Source organism: Alligator mississippiensis, chromosome 2, assembly GCF_030867095.1.
Source record: "Alligator mississippiensis isolate rAllMis1 chromosome 2, rAllMis1, whole genome shotgun sequence".
NCBI lineage: Eukaryota > Metazoa > Chordata > Crocodylia > Alligatoridae > Alligator > Alligator mississippiensis.
The window spans coordinates 202,366,484-202,383,741 of NC_081825.1; the positions used below are offsets into that span (position 1 = coordinate 202,366,484).

At 41.8% G+C, this 17,258-nt stretch overlaps 1 protein-coding gene across 10 annotated transcripts in view; it reads right to left on the bottom strand.

Annotated features, from left to right (window-relative positions):
• Nucleotides 1–17,258, bottom strand: part of PPFIBP2 (PPFIA binding protein 2) — a 208,705-nt gene that overhangs the window by 62,605 nt on the left and 128,842 nt on the right. For 9 of the 10 annotated variants that reach the window (XM_059722700.1, XM_019476847.2, XM_059722697.1 and 6 more), the window contains one exon: nucleotides 15,108–15,221. In XM_059722700.1, the coding sequence (XP_059578683.1) occupies nucleotides 15,108–15,221 (114 nt within the window). Of the gene's footprint in view, nucleotides 1–15,107; nucleotides 15,222–15,407; nucleotides 15,595–17,258 lie in introns of those variants that run through there. The other variant, XM_059722702.1, reaches the window with a different exon arrangement.

Genomic DNA, 17,258 nt, shown 5'->3' on the forward strand with positions numbered 1-17,258 from the left:
TTTTAAAAACTTCTGATCACTGTTTATTTGGAACCCAGAGAGAATCCATATCTAAATTGTTTAAATCTGGAGGGAAATATTGTCCAGATTAAAAATAGTAATTGACTCCCATCTGCATTCCCACAGCAATTAGCTAAACCACCCACTGTTCCCAGCACTTTGCCCATTTCCTGCTGACACTGTCAATGGTATCTGGACACAGACAGGAAAATAAACAGAAAAGCAGCCTCATGGATTCTCTGGATATTGGAATTCAATGAGCGCCACGGAAAGATAAAGGAAAAGCCACTAGATTTCCAAGTTCATAAATGGTCCACCCTCCCAAAATATTAAAAAGAAACAAAAATAAAAATGTGAAAGATCATGTGTAGCTAACTGTATTTATTTATGAAAGAGCATCTCAATTTCTGTGGATTGACCCAGCTCTCAAGGTAGGTGTCAGACTGATAACCCTAGAAGTAAAAGTGTACTTTCAGAACAAGAATTGTGCTTTATGCCTCTGCCTATGCAGCTCTCAGAGCACTGCATCTCTGTCTGTTGTTCAATTATTTTTTTGGGCTAAATTCAATTGTCTTTCTGTTCAGAAACCTTGTTCCAACAATCATCAAATATAATTATACTAAGTGACTGCTCCTCACACCAGAAAGTTGTGTTTACAAAGCAGAGATCTAGAAATGTCATATATTATAAAAGCTATCTTTATAAATGATGTTAGCTTTTCAGTCTTCCTGAAAAGCAAGAATAAAGGAGTATACCTTCAGCAACCTGTAAAGGATCACTGTCCACAGGTACATAGCATCCCAATCTGGAGCAGCTTTAGTATCACAACTGCTAATTGCCATATTGAATACAACACAAGCAAAAGGCTGCTTTCAAAAAGAATTTGACCTTCTTTCAAACTTGCTGCTAACAAGTAGGGGGTCGGACTCGATGATCTATTGAGGTCCCTTCCGACCCTAACATCTATGAAAGTAGTGCCATGGAAAAAATGATAAAAATGAAATTGCTGAGGTTCTCATCTTAAAACATCACTTAGCAGACTCCATTCTTCATGAAGAGAAATAACCTTTTCTTTTTTTCTTTTTTGGTTTGACTCAATTTGATGTTCCTGCTTCAGAGGGCCTGCTATAGGGTTCCTGCTATAGTTTTCAGCAGAAACACTGCTGAATAAATGAAGCAATTCTTGTAGCAGAAACCCATCTACTGCCACAAGCATGTACCATCTGACCTTAGAAAGCAGTATGCTACATTCCCCTACATATTCAAGATTTTGCACAGTGATTTCCTGCAGTGAGTATGCCTTATTCTTCCTGTGGTCCTATATTGATTTAAATAGTTCTACTTGTTATTCAGTGAGAGCAAGGAGGAGTTTGGCACCAAAAGATTTTATCATCAACTCATACTAATCTTTACAATTTGTTCTAAAGCTAATAGAAGTTGGTGTATATCTTTTGACTTCAAAACAGATGCAAAGCTACCTACTTAAAGTCTGACTTCAATGAAACTATGCTGATTTATGCCAGATGACTATTTATCTTGGATGCAAAAAGTCTAACTTTTGATTTGATAGTGCAGTTTAAAGTAAATGTCCTTTCTTGAAATGGATAACATCTGGAAGCAATTATTTTCATCTTCAAGCAGATGCTCATACTGAGCAGTTCATTAGTAAAATGTGACCCATTTTGTTACAGAGAAATTATAGAGTATTTTGGTGGTATATGATGCAATTTTAAACCAACTTGAATAAATATGCAGTTGTAAGAAAAGAAAATACAAATTTATGTTATTGGGTTTGAAGCAAAAAAGATAATATATGAGATGCAAAATGGTAATTTGGGTTGCAGAGGTTTTAGGATGATCTTTAAGGAACCAAAGTGCAGGACAAAAATAGAGCCAATTCTACAAGTATGCTGTATTTATAAAATGTAAAGATTTTCAATTAGAGAGATGTTAAGCCAAATTAAAACCTTATTTTTCAAAAGAAGAACTGAAAAAAATTCTTTTAATTGGTATTTTTCAATGCAATTTCTTTAAAAGAACTTTTTAAAAATTAAGAAAAATGTTATTTTAGAGCTAACTACCAAGATAAGTCATTCACAAGCTGTTACATTATGTAGCTTAGTGCATGACAAAACTTAAACATGCATCCTATCTCTAAATGCAAATTTATTTCTACCACACACAGAATACATTGTATAAATTATCATTTTTTATTTTTACACTAAAATATGCCTTTTTTCATAATCCCAATTAAATCTGAACATATGCTATTACTTTCAAAATTCACAGAATAGATTTATCTACTTTGGAAGCACACAGTTATTGTAAAGCTGTTTATAGGGTTACACATTGAAATAGGATAGTTTAGGAAAAAAACACTGCATACTGACTTTATAACCCAAAACTAAGTAAGAACACCAAGCTCCAAGATATTCAGCAGCCCACAGAAACTGGAGGAAAGTCACGCTAAACATTAATAGAGAAATAGTAAGGACAATTCTCAGTTGGGTAAGAAATATTATTCTGCACATATATTTTCTACCAAAGACAGGGAGTTTGTTCTTTTCATTCTTGTAAAGCAGTTTTGAAATAAATAAGTTTGAGACCTACCTGATAAGCAAAATTCAGCAAGAACCACTACTAATGAGGACTGCACTTTTCAAGCGCTGTGTGTCAGCTGTGGTAGAAATAAGATATTCGCTTAACTCAAAACACAGCTGAGAGCAACGTGCATGTGTAATCTCCATGAAATGGTGCAAGTCAGTAGCAGACAGTGAATTACAACTCTCCAATTCACTGTGTGCATATTATATTGCCAAGCAATGGAAAATACCAAACTTGCCAGTTGACAATTTGAATAGTTGTTTGCATAGTCTAAAGGACAGATCAGTACCTATACTAAAAGTAAACAAGCAAAATTTCTGTGATGCTTACCTACGCAGACAGTCATATAACTAGATATTCTAAAAAGTTGCATACAGAACAACTGAAACAGCGCAGGGAATATCACAACATTCAAGACAAGCCAGCTGCTGGCAACTAGCTACTGCAAATTATAAAAAAGTGTTGAAACTCAGCTGGGCTTCAATATCTAGGGTAACAAAGTACAACCCTTGACAGCCAGCCAATCTCTGTAAACTGAACAGTTCTTCCATATTTACACTGGCATAACTGAGAAAGGACTCTGGCCCACTTGCCTATTAAGTTAAATACTAATAAGTTACTAGGACCAGATGGCATTTATCTGAAAGTTGCCAGCATAACACCCATCTTTAAAAAGGGCTCCAGAGATGCTCCTGAGAACTATAGCCAGTGAATCTCACTTCCATTCCTGGAAAGTTGGTAGATTCTGTAACAAAGAATAAAATCAGCAGCCACATGGACACATGTGATCTGCTATGGAAGAGTCATGGGTTTTGTAAAGGGAAATCTTGGCTCATTAGTCTGCTGGATTTCTATGTGGGTGTAAAGGAGCACATAGACAAAGCAGATCCAGTTGACATAATATATTTGGACTTTCAAAAAGCTTTCAACAAGGTCCCTCACTTTTTAAAAGTCTGAGTTGCTACAGCATTGGAGGGAAGGTTCTGTAGTGGACTGAGAGCTGGTTGAAAGATAGGAAGCAAAGAGTAGATCTAAACTTTCACTTTCAAGGATGGAGGAAGATTCTGTAAGGACAGAAAAAATGGAGTCCCACATGGATCCATTTTGTTCAACATTTTAATCAATTATCTGAAAATGGGGATACACAGTGAAATCTCTAAGTTTGAAAATGATACCAAATTATTTTGGGTAGTCAAATCCCAAACTGAGAAAGAGAAGCTGTAGAGAAAAATCTCACCAAGCTGAGTGAGTGGGCAAAAAAATGGCAGATGAACTTTGATGTTGATAAGTGCAAGGTAATGCAGACGGGGAAAAATAGCTTCAACTATAAAAATGCAGTTCAATGTGCAGCAGTGACCAAAAAAAGTCAATGGGCATCATTAAGAAGGGCATTGAAAACAAAACAGAGAACATCATCATGCCACTCTAGAAATCCATGGTTCACCCACATCTTGAATACAGCACACAGTTCTGGTCTCCACATCTCAAAAAGGATGTATTAGAATTGAAAAAGGTACAGGTTATTTTGGAAAGAAGGCTGAGCGGGGATATGATAGTGATCTACAACAGTAATGTCCAATTTTTTTTTGCTCCATGGGTTGGTGGGCTCAATCCAGCATGCAGGGCCAGCATAGTGGGGGCTCAATCTGGCCAAGCGTGGGGTATGCAGTGGGGGGTGATAATCCATCTGCCAGTGCAGGGAGGGGAAGAGCAGCCCAGCCCAGATCCAGATGCATGGTGGGGGAGGATAAGAGCGGGAGGGAAGAGTGGCCCTGATCTCTGTGTGTGTGGAGGGGGCGGGGGGAGGGGGAGAGTGTAGAGTGACCCCGATCCAGATGCATGGTGGAGGGAAGGGAAGGAGCAGACTGGCCCAACCCAGACATGTGGGAGGGGTGGGGCTCGACCTTGATCCTGCTGCATGACAATGGCAATGGCCCTGGCAGGGCTGGATCTGGCCATGTGGAGCTTCTACCACTCTCACTGCCAAATTTTCTGATCCATGGGGGTTGGATGCTGTGGCTGCATGGACTGGAGGTTGAGCACTTCTGGTCTAGAAAATCATAAAGGGTGTGGATCAAGTGAACAGGGAATTGCTGTTCACCAAGTCCCAGAATACTAGAACTAGGGGGAACTCACTGAAATTAGTAGGAGGCATGTTTAAAAGTAATAAGTGAAAGTATTTCATGCAATACATTGTTAACTTGTGGAAATCACTGCCACAGGAGGTGGGAGAGGCAGATAACATAGCAAGGTTCAAAAAGGGACCAGACAAATTCATGGATGATAATCTATTAATATCTGTTGAACAGAATGGTTAGAGATGTTTCCTCTGGTATCTCTAAACCAATAATTGTGGATTCCAGGGAGGGTACTGAATAGGGAATAGATCGTTCTAGATATATCCGGTTCAATGTTCTCCCTCTAAAACATCCATTTCTGCCATTGCTGGAGACAGAATACTGGGCTAGATGGACCACTGGAAAAATCCACTATGGTGCTTATGTCCTTATGCTTATAAGAAAGATGACCACAAGGAGGAAATACATAAAGGCTAACCTGCACCACACGAGTCCTTACCCTCACACTGCTCCTTCCTTGCATTCTTTCCAGCCTCTATTTCCTGTGGAAGGCACTGTATTCTCCAATGTAATATCAGACTCCCCTTCCAAAGTAGAACAGAATTCTGTACACCTCCCATCTCTTGTACCCATACAATGGCTGGCTAGAACCTGGCCCCAGGTGGGGGAAAGCATGAAATATCATACTGATTTGTCTTCAAGCCTTTACTTTCTATTTAAATGCTTAAGAAGGAGTACTAAGTCAACTCTGAATTGTTTATTAGATCCTTTGACTGATGGATTTTGGCTGTCCATCACCATGATATTATGGGAATCCTAAACAAACTACACAGTTATCTGGAACAGTTATCACTGAACATATGCCAAATGCAAGATGGCTGGAGGTACTAAAATTTCCAGCCATGGTTAGCTGTTGGAGAGAAAAGGAGAACACCATATTGATATGAGCATTTTGCTTCTGCCTTAAATTTAAACCAAAAAAATGTGTTACTATGAGGCTTCATAACATGCAGAGAATCTATGGAGACAAGTATCTCTCTCCTAAATATCACTCTCCTACGTGGTTGTTATAGAAAATGCATGTATACAGAACTCTACTCTAAAGGTTATATACAGCTTTAATAAGGTCACATTTATAAAGGTTATATACATAAAAGTTATATATAAACAAATAACTTTTAGAGTTATAACAACCACTACTGGCAAAAATAATCTACCTCCTAACTGTTTCTGTACTGGACTTGGCTGGTTCAGGAGAGAGAGATTATTTGTCTGTCTGTCTCTCTCACTATATATACATATACATACACACACATATATACACATATCTATCTATCTATCTATCTATCTATCTATCTATCTATCTATCTATCTATCTATCTATCTATCTATCTAAACCAATATGTGTGTGTGTGTGTGTGCATGTGTATGTATATTTATAAATATACTAGCCAACTGCCTGTCAAGAATGATGGAGTGGGGGCCTGGACAGAGGCCCATATCTGCCCTCCACCCCTGTTTTGGGTCTGGACCTGCTCCCCCATCATCCCTTCCCTCCCACCTTAGTCTGGGCCCATTCCCACTCTATCTCCCCTTCAGGTTCAGGCCCGTTTCCCCCCCCCCCCCCACTACTTCCAGTCCGCCCCGCACTCCAGGTCTGCCCGGCCTGCATCCACCTGCCTCCGCACCCTGCTCCCCTGCCTCCCTCCCTCCCTCCAAGCTGTTGGCACAGCCAGGGCACTGTCACTGTGCTCCCACTGCTGGCATTTGTTGGGGCCCAGTGGTGGTGGGGCAGTGGTGGCGCGCTTTCCACCATCATGGTGGGCAGAGATGGAGTCTCGTGTTTGGCCCCACCCCGTTCTCATCTGGTTGGGGGAGGGGGCGAACAGGCCCGCTCCCCCCACCCTTACCCCCCCCGCTTTGGGGCCATGCCTGATCCTCCCTACCCTTAAGGGCTGTTGTCAGGGTGCAGCAGCGGCAGATGGGACAGCTGCCACATGAGTGCCAAGTGGGGGGAGCAATCCCTGCCCTGCACTCACTGGCTGCAGCACTGGCGATTGGGGCCTCTGGGCACTTGTGGCAGAGCCCCTCCCCACACACACAACACAGGGCAGTGGGGGGCAGCAGAAATTGCTCCCCTCTGCTTGGCACCTACACAGCAGCTGCCCCATGGCATGGGTGCAGTGCAGCTCAGCAGGGTGCTGCATGCTTTCTGAGACCTGGGGTGGCTCCATGTGTCAGCTGGATCCCAGCACCGCTCAGCCCTAGTGGCCCCAGCTCCCAGGCAGCACGTGGCACCCTGCCAAGCTGTGCTGCACCCGCACCATGGGGCAGCTGCTGTGCAGGTGCCAGGGGAGGGGGGCAATCCTTGCTGCCCCCCACTGCCCCATACTTCATGGGGGAGCTCTGCCACAAGCACCCAGAGGCCCCAGTTGCTGCTGCTGCAGCCTGTAAGTGCAGGACTTTTATTTTTTTTAAAGTGCTGGGACTAGGCTGGGGCTGGGTGGGGGCTGGGGCTGGGGAGGACAGCCATGGGGGCTTCTCCCATGGCTCCCCCTGCCCGGGGAGAGGCAGGCACAGCTGGAGGAGCTGCAGGAGAACCTGCAGCCACCCAGCTATGCCTGCCTCTCCCCGGCTGATCCAAATCACCGAATCTCTCCAAATCAGTGCCAAATCTTCCCAAGCGGATTTAGCCGAATCAATTCGGGACAGTGATCCTTATCTCCGAACTGAATCACTGTCCTCCAAACCAGCCAAATCTGAATCTGAATCAAATACTTCCCTATTCACACAGGCCTACTTTCCAACCCTATTCTAGACAAATATATTGTCAGGAGAAGGTTCTCAGAACTAACATAGTGGAGGATGTGTCTCCTCCTGCTACTCAAAAATAGTTTTGGGTTTTTTTTTAAAGAAAGTGTGAAATGAAAGTATTAGGTGAACAGGAAGATCACTCATCCATGAAAGAGAACAGCATAGATACCATTCGTTTTTTAAAGATGCAATGACTTAGTGTATCAAATAGAAACAAATTAATATTTCTCATGGTGAAGCAGGGTTGTAATGTTGTAGCCACGACTGTCCAGAGCAAAGAATGCAAGAATTATTTGTTTGATAATATCTTCTATTTGACCAAAATTCTAGCTGGAGAGATTTTAGATAAACTTTCTGGCACAAAATACCTTTCCTCACGTCTGGGAAATAAGTAGATTCAGACTAAGCTAAATATGTGTTAAAATAATTACTCACATTAAAGTAATTTGTAACAAAAGTAATCCTTCTAATTAACGTTTAGCTTGGGCTGTATCTGCTTCTTCCTCAAACCTAAGGAAAGAAAGAGAAGCTGCATCTGAAAGCTTGTTTAATGTTGGTCCAATAAAACATACCATCAAAGGAATCTTGTATCTCTTAGACATTTCTCTTAGGCTGTAAATAGATGTTGCACTTGTCCTGGGACCCTACAGACATACAACACACCTGTTCTGCTTCAAGTCCCACCAAAGCCTGAAGGATAAAATGTGCTATTTTTTTTCCTAGGACATCATGGTATGCATCTGTAAGGTTATTGTGGATCATTCTTTAACAAGCTGGACAGGATGTGTGCTTTCACCAGCCATCTACTGGCAGAAGAGTAGGAGTGCAGCTTGGAAGCCACCTGAATAAGGGCACTTACACACATGCAGAGAGCATGCACTGGATTTCCAGTGTATTGGAAAAGACTCGATTAATCAAGTCTGCTACAGCATGTAAATTGATGCACTCTGGCAGCCTTGTGCGTCACATGTATCAGCAGCGCAGCACATCTCCGTGCTGAGAAAATTGTGGCAGTGCACTTTGAAATAAAACATGTTCTGTGCTTTAGTTTAAAGTGCCTCACTGCCATTTTCTCAGCATGCTCTAATTTTCCTTTTAGAGAACATGAACTGTCGATCTTGACATGGTAAACCTGGCATATCAAGGCGATCAGAAAACATCTATAGATGTGTGCAACAGTGATATGATATCTATGACAGAATCTCCTGGCCTCTATGATGTTGAGTAACTCCTCTCCCTCATACTTCTCTGAGCATGTTGTGGACTTGCTCTGGAGAATCACATCCTCCTGCCACATACCAACAGTCTGTACTTCTATTCCCCAAAACCTGAGTGTCCCTACTAGAATGTGTATTACAGTCCTCTATAAAAAATGGAAGGATATTTTGCATAATACTAACACATAGAAAGTAGTTCCTTTTATTCGATGTTTTACAAGTTGTGTGCATGGTAGCTTTATGACAGTGTCCAGAATAACCACCCATAAACCCGCTGCCAAAATAATCTTTGCCAATGGCCCTACCCTTACATAGTGGACAAGTTCCTGCTAGCCTGCATTCAGCTGGTAAGCATTTTGCAGGGCAGCATTACACATGGATGATGCAGTGATATTATCAGGTATCTTACTAACTGCACTTTAATAAATCATACTCAAGTGATAACATGTGTAGCATTTTTGGAGCACAAGTAATGTTAAGAAAACTCAAATTATATTATCTGTTAGAAAATAAAATTAAAAGTCAGAGAACACTCTGGACCAACATATATTGTCATTATTTTCAGAACAGTAAATAAGATGCTAATCCATGCTGCTTTTTGGCTTAAAAGGATTTCTATTAATGTATGCTAATTTCTTTCAAGATGAGAGAAGGATCTCCTTTCCATTTCCAATTTAATTAAAGAAGGAAAGGACGAATTCAATTAAAATTTTACTGGGAGAGTGTCACTGTAGTTCAATATGTTGCAGGTGAGTAAGGTGGGGGTTCTCAGAGGGGGAAATAACACCACACAAATTATTGAAAGACAAGGAGACTTGTACCGTGAAGTAGACCAGAGTGACTTTTTTATGTTAAATAGTAAATTGGCTGAAAAATGGGGTACAGGTTTCCCTCGCTTTATGCGGGTTCTGTATGTATGAATTCACTCTTATGCAATGACACTTTTTATACCAAAAATTTTGTTATATGCGAGTAAATTCACTCTTATGCGTTTGGTGTGGTGGAAGTCCGCAGCCAGCTGCTTTGTGCAGTGCCCTGTGGGACTGACATGCACCAAAATATAGCCTCCTGTGTGGATCTGTGCTCCTCACTCATTGTTGGCAACACGTGTTTCTGTAGTTTCCATCCCCGTTACGGTAACATTCACCACCACCCTGTGCTGTTGGTGAGCACCAAAATTGTATTGTAAAAGTGGTAGAAATGGGTCTGGGGGTCAGTACAGTCGAGATCTTGGAACGTATCCCTATTTGTTACATTGTAAAGTGGGTTGTCTTTATGCAAATTTGAGTTATGTGCCGTTTTCCAGGAACACATATACAGCATAAAGAGAGGGAAACCTGTATTTATGGATGAAATAATTTTATACTTTTAGCTGCTTAAAAACATAGTGCCTCTGCTATCATCTTTTCATCTAATAGTCAAATGGTTAGAGCTCTCACTCTGACTATGAGAGCCCTAGTACCATTTCCTTCTCTGGCTGATGGAATCTGAACAGTGTCATGAATCCTGTTGTGTTCTGGGGGATTCACACCATGTTGTGAATGTGTTATTGTGTTCTGTTGTACTGATATGTGTGGTCTCATTGGAATGCCAGTGTTGTCCTGTATCCATTTATGTTACTGCTATCATTGTGTAGGTTAAGTTATGCTGTCTATATATATCTTTATGGTTTTGGATACAAGTTAATCAAGGGAAGGGTGTGGGCAGAATTGCTAAACTTTATTGCTACTGTGACTCCGGGGCAAGAAGAATTGCCACTCCCAGACACAGGCAGAAGGGGTTGGGCCTTAAAGAATAGATAGCAAAGACAGCTGAAAGGAATGGCCTGTCCAGCCAAACAATTTCTGATGATGGGGCAAGACTGTCAGGAAGGCTAAGGTGTAGAGAGATGAGAGGGTAAGGAACTTTTCTTGGGTTGCCGTTCTGTCTCCAAACCTCTAGTCAGTTTTGCTTGCATAATTCTTTTCTTCTACTTAATAAGTCTTTTTGTTATTGGGCTCCTTACTGATTGCCTGCAGAAAGAATAATTTCTGGGCAAGTGATATTCAGGGCTAGCCCTTCCCACTTAGAGACGGACCTACAAATTATTTCATCATCCAATGGGGTGGCCATTGGGGGCTGGCAGAGATTCCCTGACAGTAGCTGTAGGATCTGGTATAAAGGCAGTGGAGCTGAGATTTTCTGGGATATGGAGCTACCCCAGAGCAACCTCAGCCTGTTCCTTGAGACAAGCAGGAGCACAGTTGGGAGAAACTTGGGGCTCAAAGGGCCCCTGAGAGTTGGATTTGTGACAAACACACATCCTTGCATCTTGCAGGAGTGAGAGCAATCACCAAACTCCAGGAATGCTCTCAGTCTCTACCTCTGATTCCTCTCTACTTTGTATAAATAAACACAAGTGCCACCGGAATCTATGCATCATGCCTTGAAGCAAGTGCCGTAATCATCAGACTAGAGGACACTCAGGGTGCTGACACAAGTTACATTTTGTTGCATGACTGGCCACTGAAAGTACTCTACAGTGGTGCCCTGACAGAAGGGCATGGCTGCAGAGCACTTTAAAAGAGGCTGCCCTGAGACAATCTAACCTCTCATTACAAGAGGGTTCAGATGAAGGCGCTCTAAAGTGGAGCACTTTAATTAACTTGTGTCAGCCCGCGCCAGGAGCAGAGCTGGCCTGACAGCCCAGCCCTGCTCCCAGCTCTGTTTTCAGAATGGGAGGGGGGGGGAGGGAGCAAGGGAAGCTCATTTTGGGGTTGCCCAGCTGGCACTGGAGGGTGGGATCAGTGGATTGGAGCCCACCCACATCAGGGGGGCTCCCATCCACATACCCCACCCTTCAACACCTGCTGGGCAACCCCCAGAATGAGCTCCCTCTGATTCCTTCCCCCCACCCCCCATTCTGAAGACAGTACCGGGGCTGGGAGGGAAAAAGATGGGGCTAGGGGAGAGCAGCTGCAGACCTGAAGCTACTCTAAACTGCAGCTCAATCCCCCAACCCCTGGAACCCCAACAGGGAATGTCTGTTGAGTGTGGGGGATTCCTGTAATTCGTGGCTCTTCCAGTGAAACGCCATGAGTTATAGTAGGAGCAGCACATCTCTCTGCACTCTCACTCTACCCCTTTCCTTTCTGTGGTTCAGTGAGCATTTAACTATGGCATGTAAAGGAGATACTGTTTCAACAGGAGAAAATGAGAGAGAGGTCAAGCTTAGAAGAGTGTCGAGCAAGGGTTGGCAAACTACAGCCTATGGACTTGATCTGACCATTGGAGCTACTGTATCAGGCTTTGGGAATCATTTGATTTCAGGGAGCTTCAGCCATGCCATGCCATGCCATGCCATGCCATGCCAAGTGGTGGGAAGCTTTGCCTATACTGAGCCATGCCATTCTTGAAAGGATCTTAAGGCACCACAGGGTGACATGGCATACTGGTTGAGAATCACTGCTCTATTATTTTTTGCAGTTAAAAACCAAGTGGTGACTTGAGTCAAACCAGATTGAGAACCAGTGGCATGCTATTCTGGATATTCTCTTGCAAGATAGCAGATGTGGTTTCAAGTATTCCAAAACCAGAAGAGGGATTTTTTTTAACTGTTTTTAATTAGCTAAAAGGTAAAATGCACTTTCACTATTATCTTGTCCTCTTCAAGTTTAGTGCACTTAGCCCCATTTCCTTTTCTTACAAGTTCCTGAAAATGAAATGTTTCATTTAACATAAAAAGCAATTTTATCTGATTTGTATTCAAGGAACAAAAACAAAACAAAAAAATTAATTTAAAATTCAGATGGATTAAAATGTCTTCTCCACTCCCCCAATTTTTAAATTCAGATGCTGAAAACGCCCCCCAATCATTCACATAGCACCCAACACTAATTATTTTGGGGACTTCAAAAATTGAAAAAAACCAACAAACAACCCCCCTCCCCCACAAAAAAACCAACCAAAAACCAAAAAACTTGAGTGCAATGGGATAACTTGTGTAGTTAAAATTGAGCATGTGTGAAAATATTTGGAGGTTTGGGACTTACATCAGTCAGTAACTGCAAAAATAATCAAAAGATAAAATATGTTAATTTGCAATACTTAAAGATAATTGTGTCCTAAACACTAGGACAATTTGGAGATACTGTTCACTTACAGGTGCAATGTGAATTAGTCAATGTGCCAATATTTACGTAATTATCACATTTAAAATACAAACTGTTTTAAAACTTTACTATGAAAGAAACAACACATTTAAGCCTACCACTGCTAGACACTCCTACCCAGAAACAGTGGGAGCAGTAACAGGAATGCCTTCCATATATAGAAAATGTTTAATATAAACAAAGTGAGTACTGCATGCAATACTTTGAGTCTAAGAGTCCATCTCTGGGGTTTAATTCTTAACTCGTTCTTTGTTTCATGGCATGATCTTAGGCAATTGGCCCTGGCCTTGCAGTAAGCTTTGCAGATTCAGGAGTCCACTACCTTACAGCTCATTGCAGAATTAGGGTCTAAGCCTCTGTGTTTCAGTTTGCCAAGAGTTAAACAGTTATATCATGAATCATCTCTGCGGAATAATGGTCAGATTACAGAAAACGTGTAGAAAGGGCTTTGATTTCAAACCATCCAATACAAATTTTCTTTTTATAAAATGAAAGCCATTTGTAATTGTTGACCAGAATTACTTTAAAGGTATTTTACACTCTATTTTAGGAAAGGTCTTTCTAAGACTTTCTATGGGAGTTTTTAAGTTTAGTTTAACAATTTTAAACTAAAAGTTATCTTAACAATGTTAACCTGATCTGAACACACTGCTTACATACATTGTTAACTGGTGGTGGAGTCTATTTTTGTTCAATGAAACTCTGAAACACATGTTATTTAAGCACATATTTAAGTGCCTATGATTTCAAAGGGATTTAAAGGGATGCTACTGAGCTTTTGTTGAATCAGCTCTTAATCCACAGTTCCTCCACAGAGCAATCGGAACTGATAATTTTCCAGTAAAAAGGAATGGTCAATAATTTTGTGGCAATATTAGACCATTGTCTACTTTTTCCGTGAAATAGGAAAACAAAAGAAACCAAAACCCCTTATTAGAGATATTTTCATTAGCTGCAATTAATCACAATTTTAATTGCACAGCTAAAAACTCAAAATTATGTGCAGAAAAACTCAAAATTGTACAAAATTATGCAGGTACTTTGGTTAGGGGTGTGGGGGGTGTGCGTGTGTGTGGGGGAGGGGAATTTGTGAAGGTGTGGCGGGCTGTGGATGTGTATGTGGGGTTTGGAGCCTGGGGAGGGGGAGGTCCCTGCATACCCTGGCACGATGCAGGGTACTGTGGGTCTGGAGTGAAGGGCAGCAACAGGGCTGGGGGGGCTGTGGCTTAGGAGTAAGGGGAAGAAACACACACACACACACACACACACACACACACACACACACACACACACAGCACCCAGCAGGTAAGTCTGTGGAGGGGGGCAGATCAGGGCCCCCATGGTGAGGCAGGGAGTGGGGCAGGAGCGGGGGCAGGAGCTGGGGTGAGTGGGGCCTCAGGCTAGGGCAGGTTGTGTGATAGAGCCACAGGAGGCTCCTCCAGGGGTGAAGGACAGGGCATGGCTCTCCACTGCTGCACACACCAGGGGAGAGAGACATGGGGGGCAAATGCCACCTAAATTTGTGCGCAGTATGGAGGCAGGCTGCCTTCTGTGGGCTGGGGCTCTGCATCCAGCCAAAAAATGAGTGCAAATTAGGAGCTGGCATTTTCCAAATAGTGCCTTGAGTCTAATGAGGGGTGCCTTGAGACTAAAAAAAACTTGAGAACCACTGGGTTATGGTCACAGTAAACTGAAAGCGAACTGTGGTTTTGCAGACAAATGGATTTGGAATAAGAAAAGAAAGATTCTTGATTTAGTAACACTTTAAAATAGAACAAAGATCTTAAAATGAGTGAAGAGAATGTTAAACTAAATTTGGTACTGGCATTCAAGTCAATCTCATACTATATTATAGTTCAGCTTCAGATCAAGCCACAGGACAGCAGGAAATACATCTGTAACATTTTCTGCTTAAAAACTTACAGAAACTAATAGTTTGTTAATATATTTGACTTGTCTAACAGGTTATTCATCTATGCCCAGCTTTCCACCAGCCTTCATTTGTCAGAGTATTATGAATAATACACAATGGTTTCATTTTACATGCCTTCTGCTTACAATGTTACACAACCGACTACTAAAATCCCTGTATATTAGGAAATCAAACAAACCTTTTGTTAAATAAAAACACTGTATAATGCAAGGAGGAGACACTACAAGAAGGCAAATCTATTCTGTATCTGTTTACTTAGGGTAGTCCTGAATCAGAAATGTGCACATGTTCCTCACAATCTAGATTTTACCTGTTGAAGCATTTCTTCAGTAGCATTAAGTTTCAGCTGATGTCCCTCAAGACAGACTTCTAGGTCCCGAATTTTCTCTCCTTGAGCTTCCACCTGGTCTGTGAGGACACTCACCTGTAATAGGAGAACAAGGGCAGGAAAAACACTGGTAAATTGACTGTAAATAAGACTGCTTCCTTATAAAGCAAACAGATGACAGTGTATCTTTATATCCAACTGCTACTTAAAGTCTTTAAAATTTTAAGTCTTGAGTATCCAATATCTTCCTCTATCAAAACTTGCATAATTTCTGAGTCTTACCTAACATTGTTTGCTTTGAAAGCATTGGTCAAATTGTAGTTTTACAGTCAAAAGGAAAGACCCAGAGTCTCTGGGAGGGCCAACAAACTATGCATAAGCAGCCTGAATAAATTTAGGTAGTGTGCATACAGCCAATATTTTTTTAAATAAAAAAAGAGAACAAAGAATACTTTAAAGTGCTATCAGAGTAGGCATTACTATTTCGGCTCCCACTAGCACTTCCCTTCTTAAAGTGAATAAACAATAAAACTCTTCTTTAGGAAACTAACCAATTACCTAACCACTTACAAACACATGAGAACAACTTACCTATCAATAAAGGTTTTTGAAGCTATAAAAGAATGCAATATGTAAAAAGGCATGTTTTAGCAGCAGCAAAGCTCTGCTCTACAAAATTTCCAAGCTTTACAAGCCAAAACATGAAGGCAAAAGAACTGAAACACAGGCAATGAATCACTGTGCAGGAAACAATTAGTAATACTCTTGAAGAATTATAGGAATGGTGGTAATAAACCAGTGTGTGGACAATAAACAGAATGAGAAGAGCCCACCAAGTTAGCCCAGAAACTTATTATAACTCAGAAAATTATATTCAGCATAATGTTACAGAGATGGGGAACAAATAGCCCTTTGGCCTAGACATGATAGCACCTGAAGGATGATCCTATGCATTAATTTATTACTAGTATACATATCCATTTTGGTTGCCCCAGGCTCCCCATACTATTTAGCACTCTGAACACACACAAAGGAGACAGATTATCCTACAGAAGTTATAATGTCTGTAGAACAATCCCCCAAAATACATATAGGAGCAGGCAGCATAGCAACTTATAGAAGCTAGGAGAAGCATTTGCAGGTCCAGCTTTGCTGCCTGACAACTTCATCGGGCTTCAGAAATATGCAACAGAGTTACTCAACATGCAACAGTCACACCAGAGCCATGTATAACAATCTTTTAGAAATGTTATACCGGCATGCTGTCATGGCTGGATTTCTGAACTTGCCTTGCTGTTTTCAAAGCCTTGCCCTGCATCCTAGTCTTGAATTGTTTAACCATAATTTGCCTGCCTCAGAGTACAGTCATTCAGTATACACAAGCTATTATTCCAAACACTAGAATCCCCCCCCCGCCCCCATCCTTACCCTGAGCTAATAAACCCTTCAGTCTTGAAACTTAACTTTACTAAGAAAAACCCTCAGGATGAAACCACAAAATACAGATTTCACTTTTAACTGAAGTTCAGATAACGACATTAATGGTATCGTCACCTCTAGCATGAGCTTTCACAGCCAGGTATGTCACTGTCTTGCAGCAGTTCCATAACCCACAGGCTTAGAAAAGGGCCTGCTTGGGCAGAGTTCTTGAAGATACACTCAATAAAAGGTAATGCTTAGATGTGCACAGGCTTTTGACTCAATCTCCTAACTCAAAGGAGACAATGATCAGGTGGCAGGAAACCTGCAGGAAAAGTCACGCAAAGCATGTGACTTGATAGTCCATGTTCTCTTACCTATGACTAGCTTTTTGCAGGGGTAGATCCAGAGGGAGTGCAGTTGCAGCCTCCTTTCCACAGTGTAACTTGATGGCTCTGGTTCCTCACAGCTCTGGATGCTTGGGTACATATTAGAGTCCAGACCATGCCACAGGAGCAGCAGCCAGGGACTTTTTTTTTAAGGCCCTGAAGCAGGTAAGAATCTACCCTTCTTCTCTCAGCTCTCCTTCTCTTCCCCTTCATGCTCAGCAGCACCTGCCCTCCACTTCTATTCTCATCCTCACCCTCTTTACTTACAGCTCTGGGTACAGGAAGGGAAGGACCTGCCCATCCCTGCTGCTGCTCCTAGCTGCCC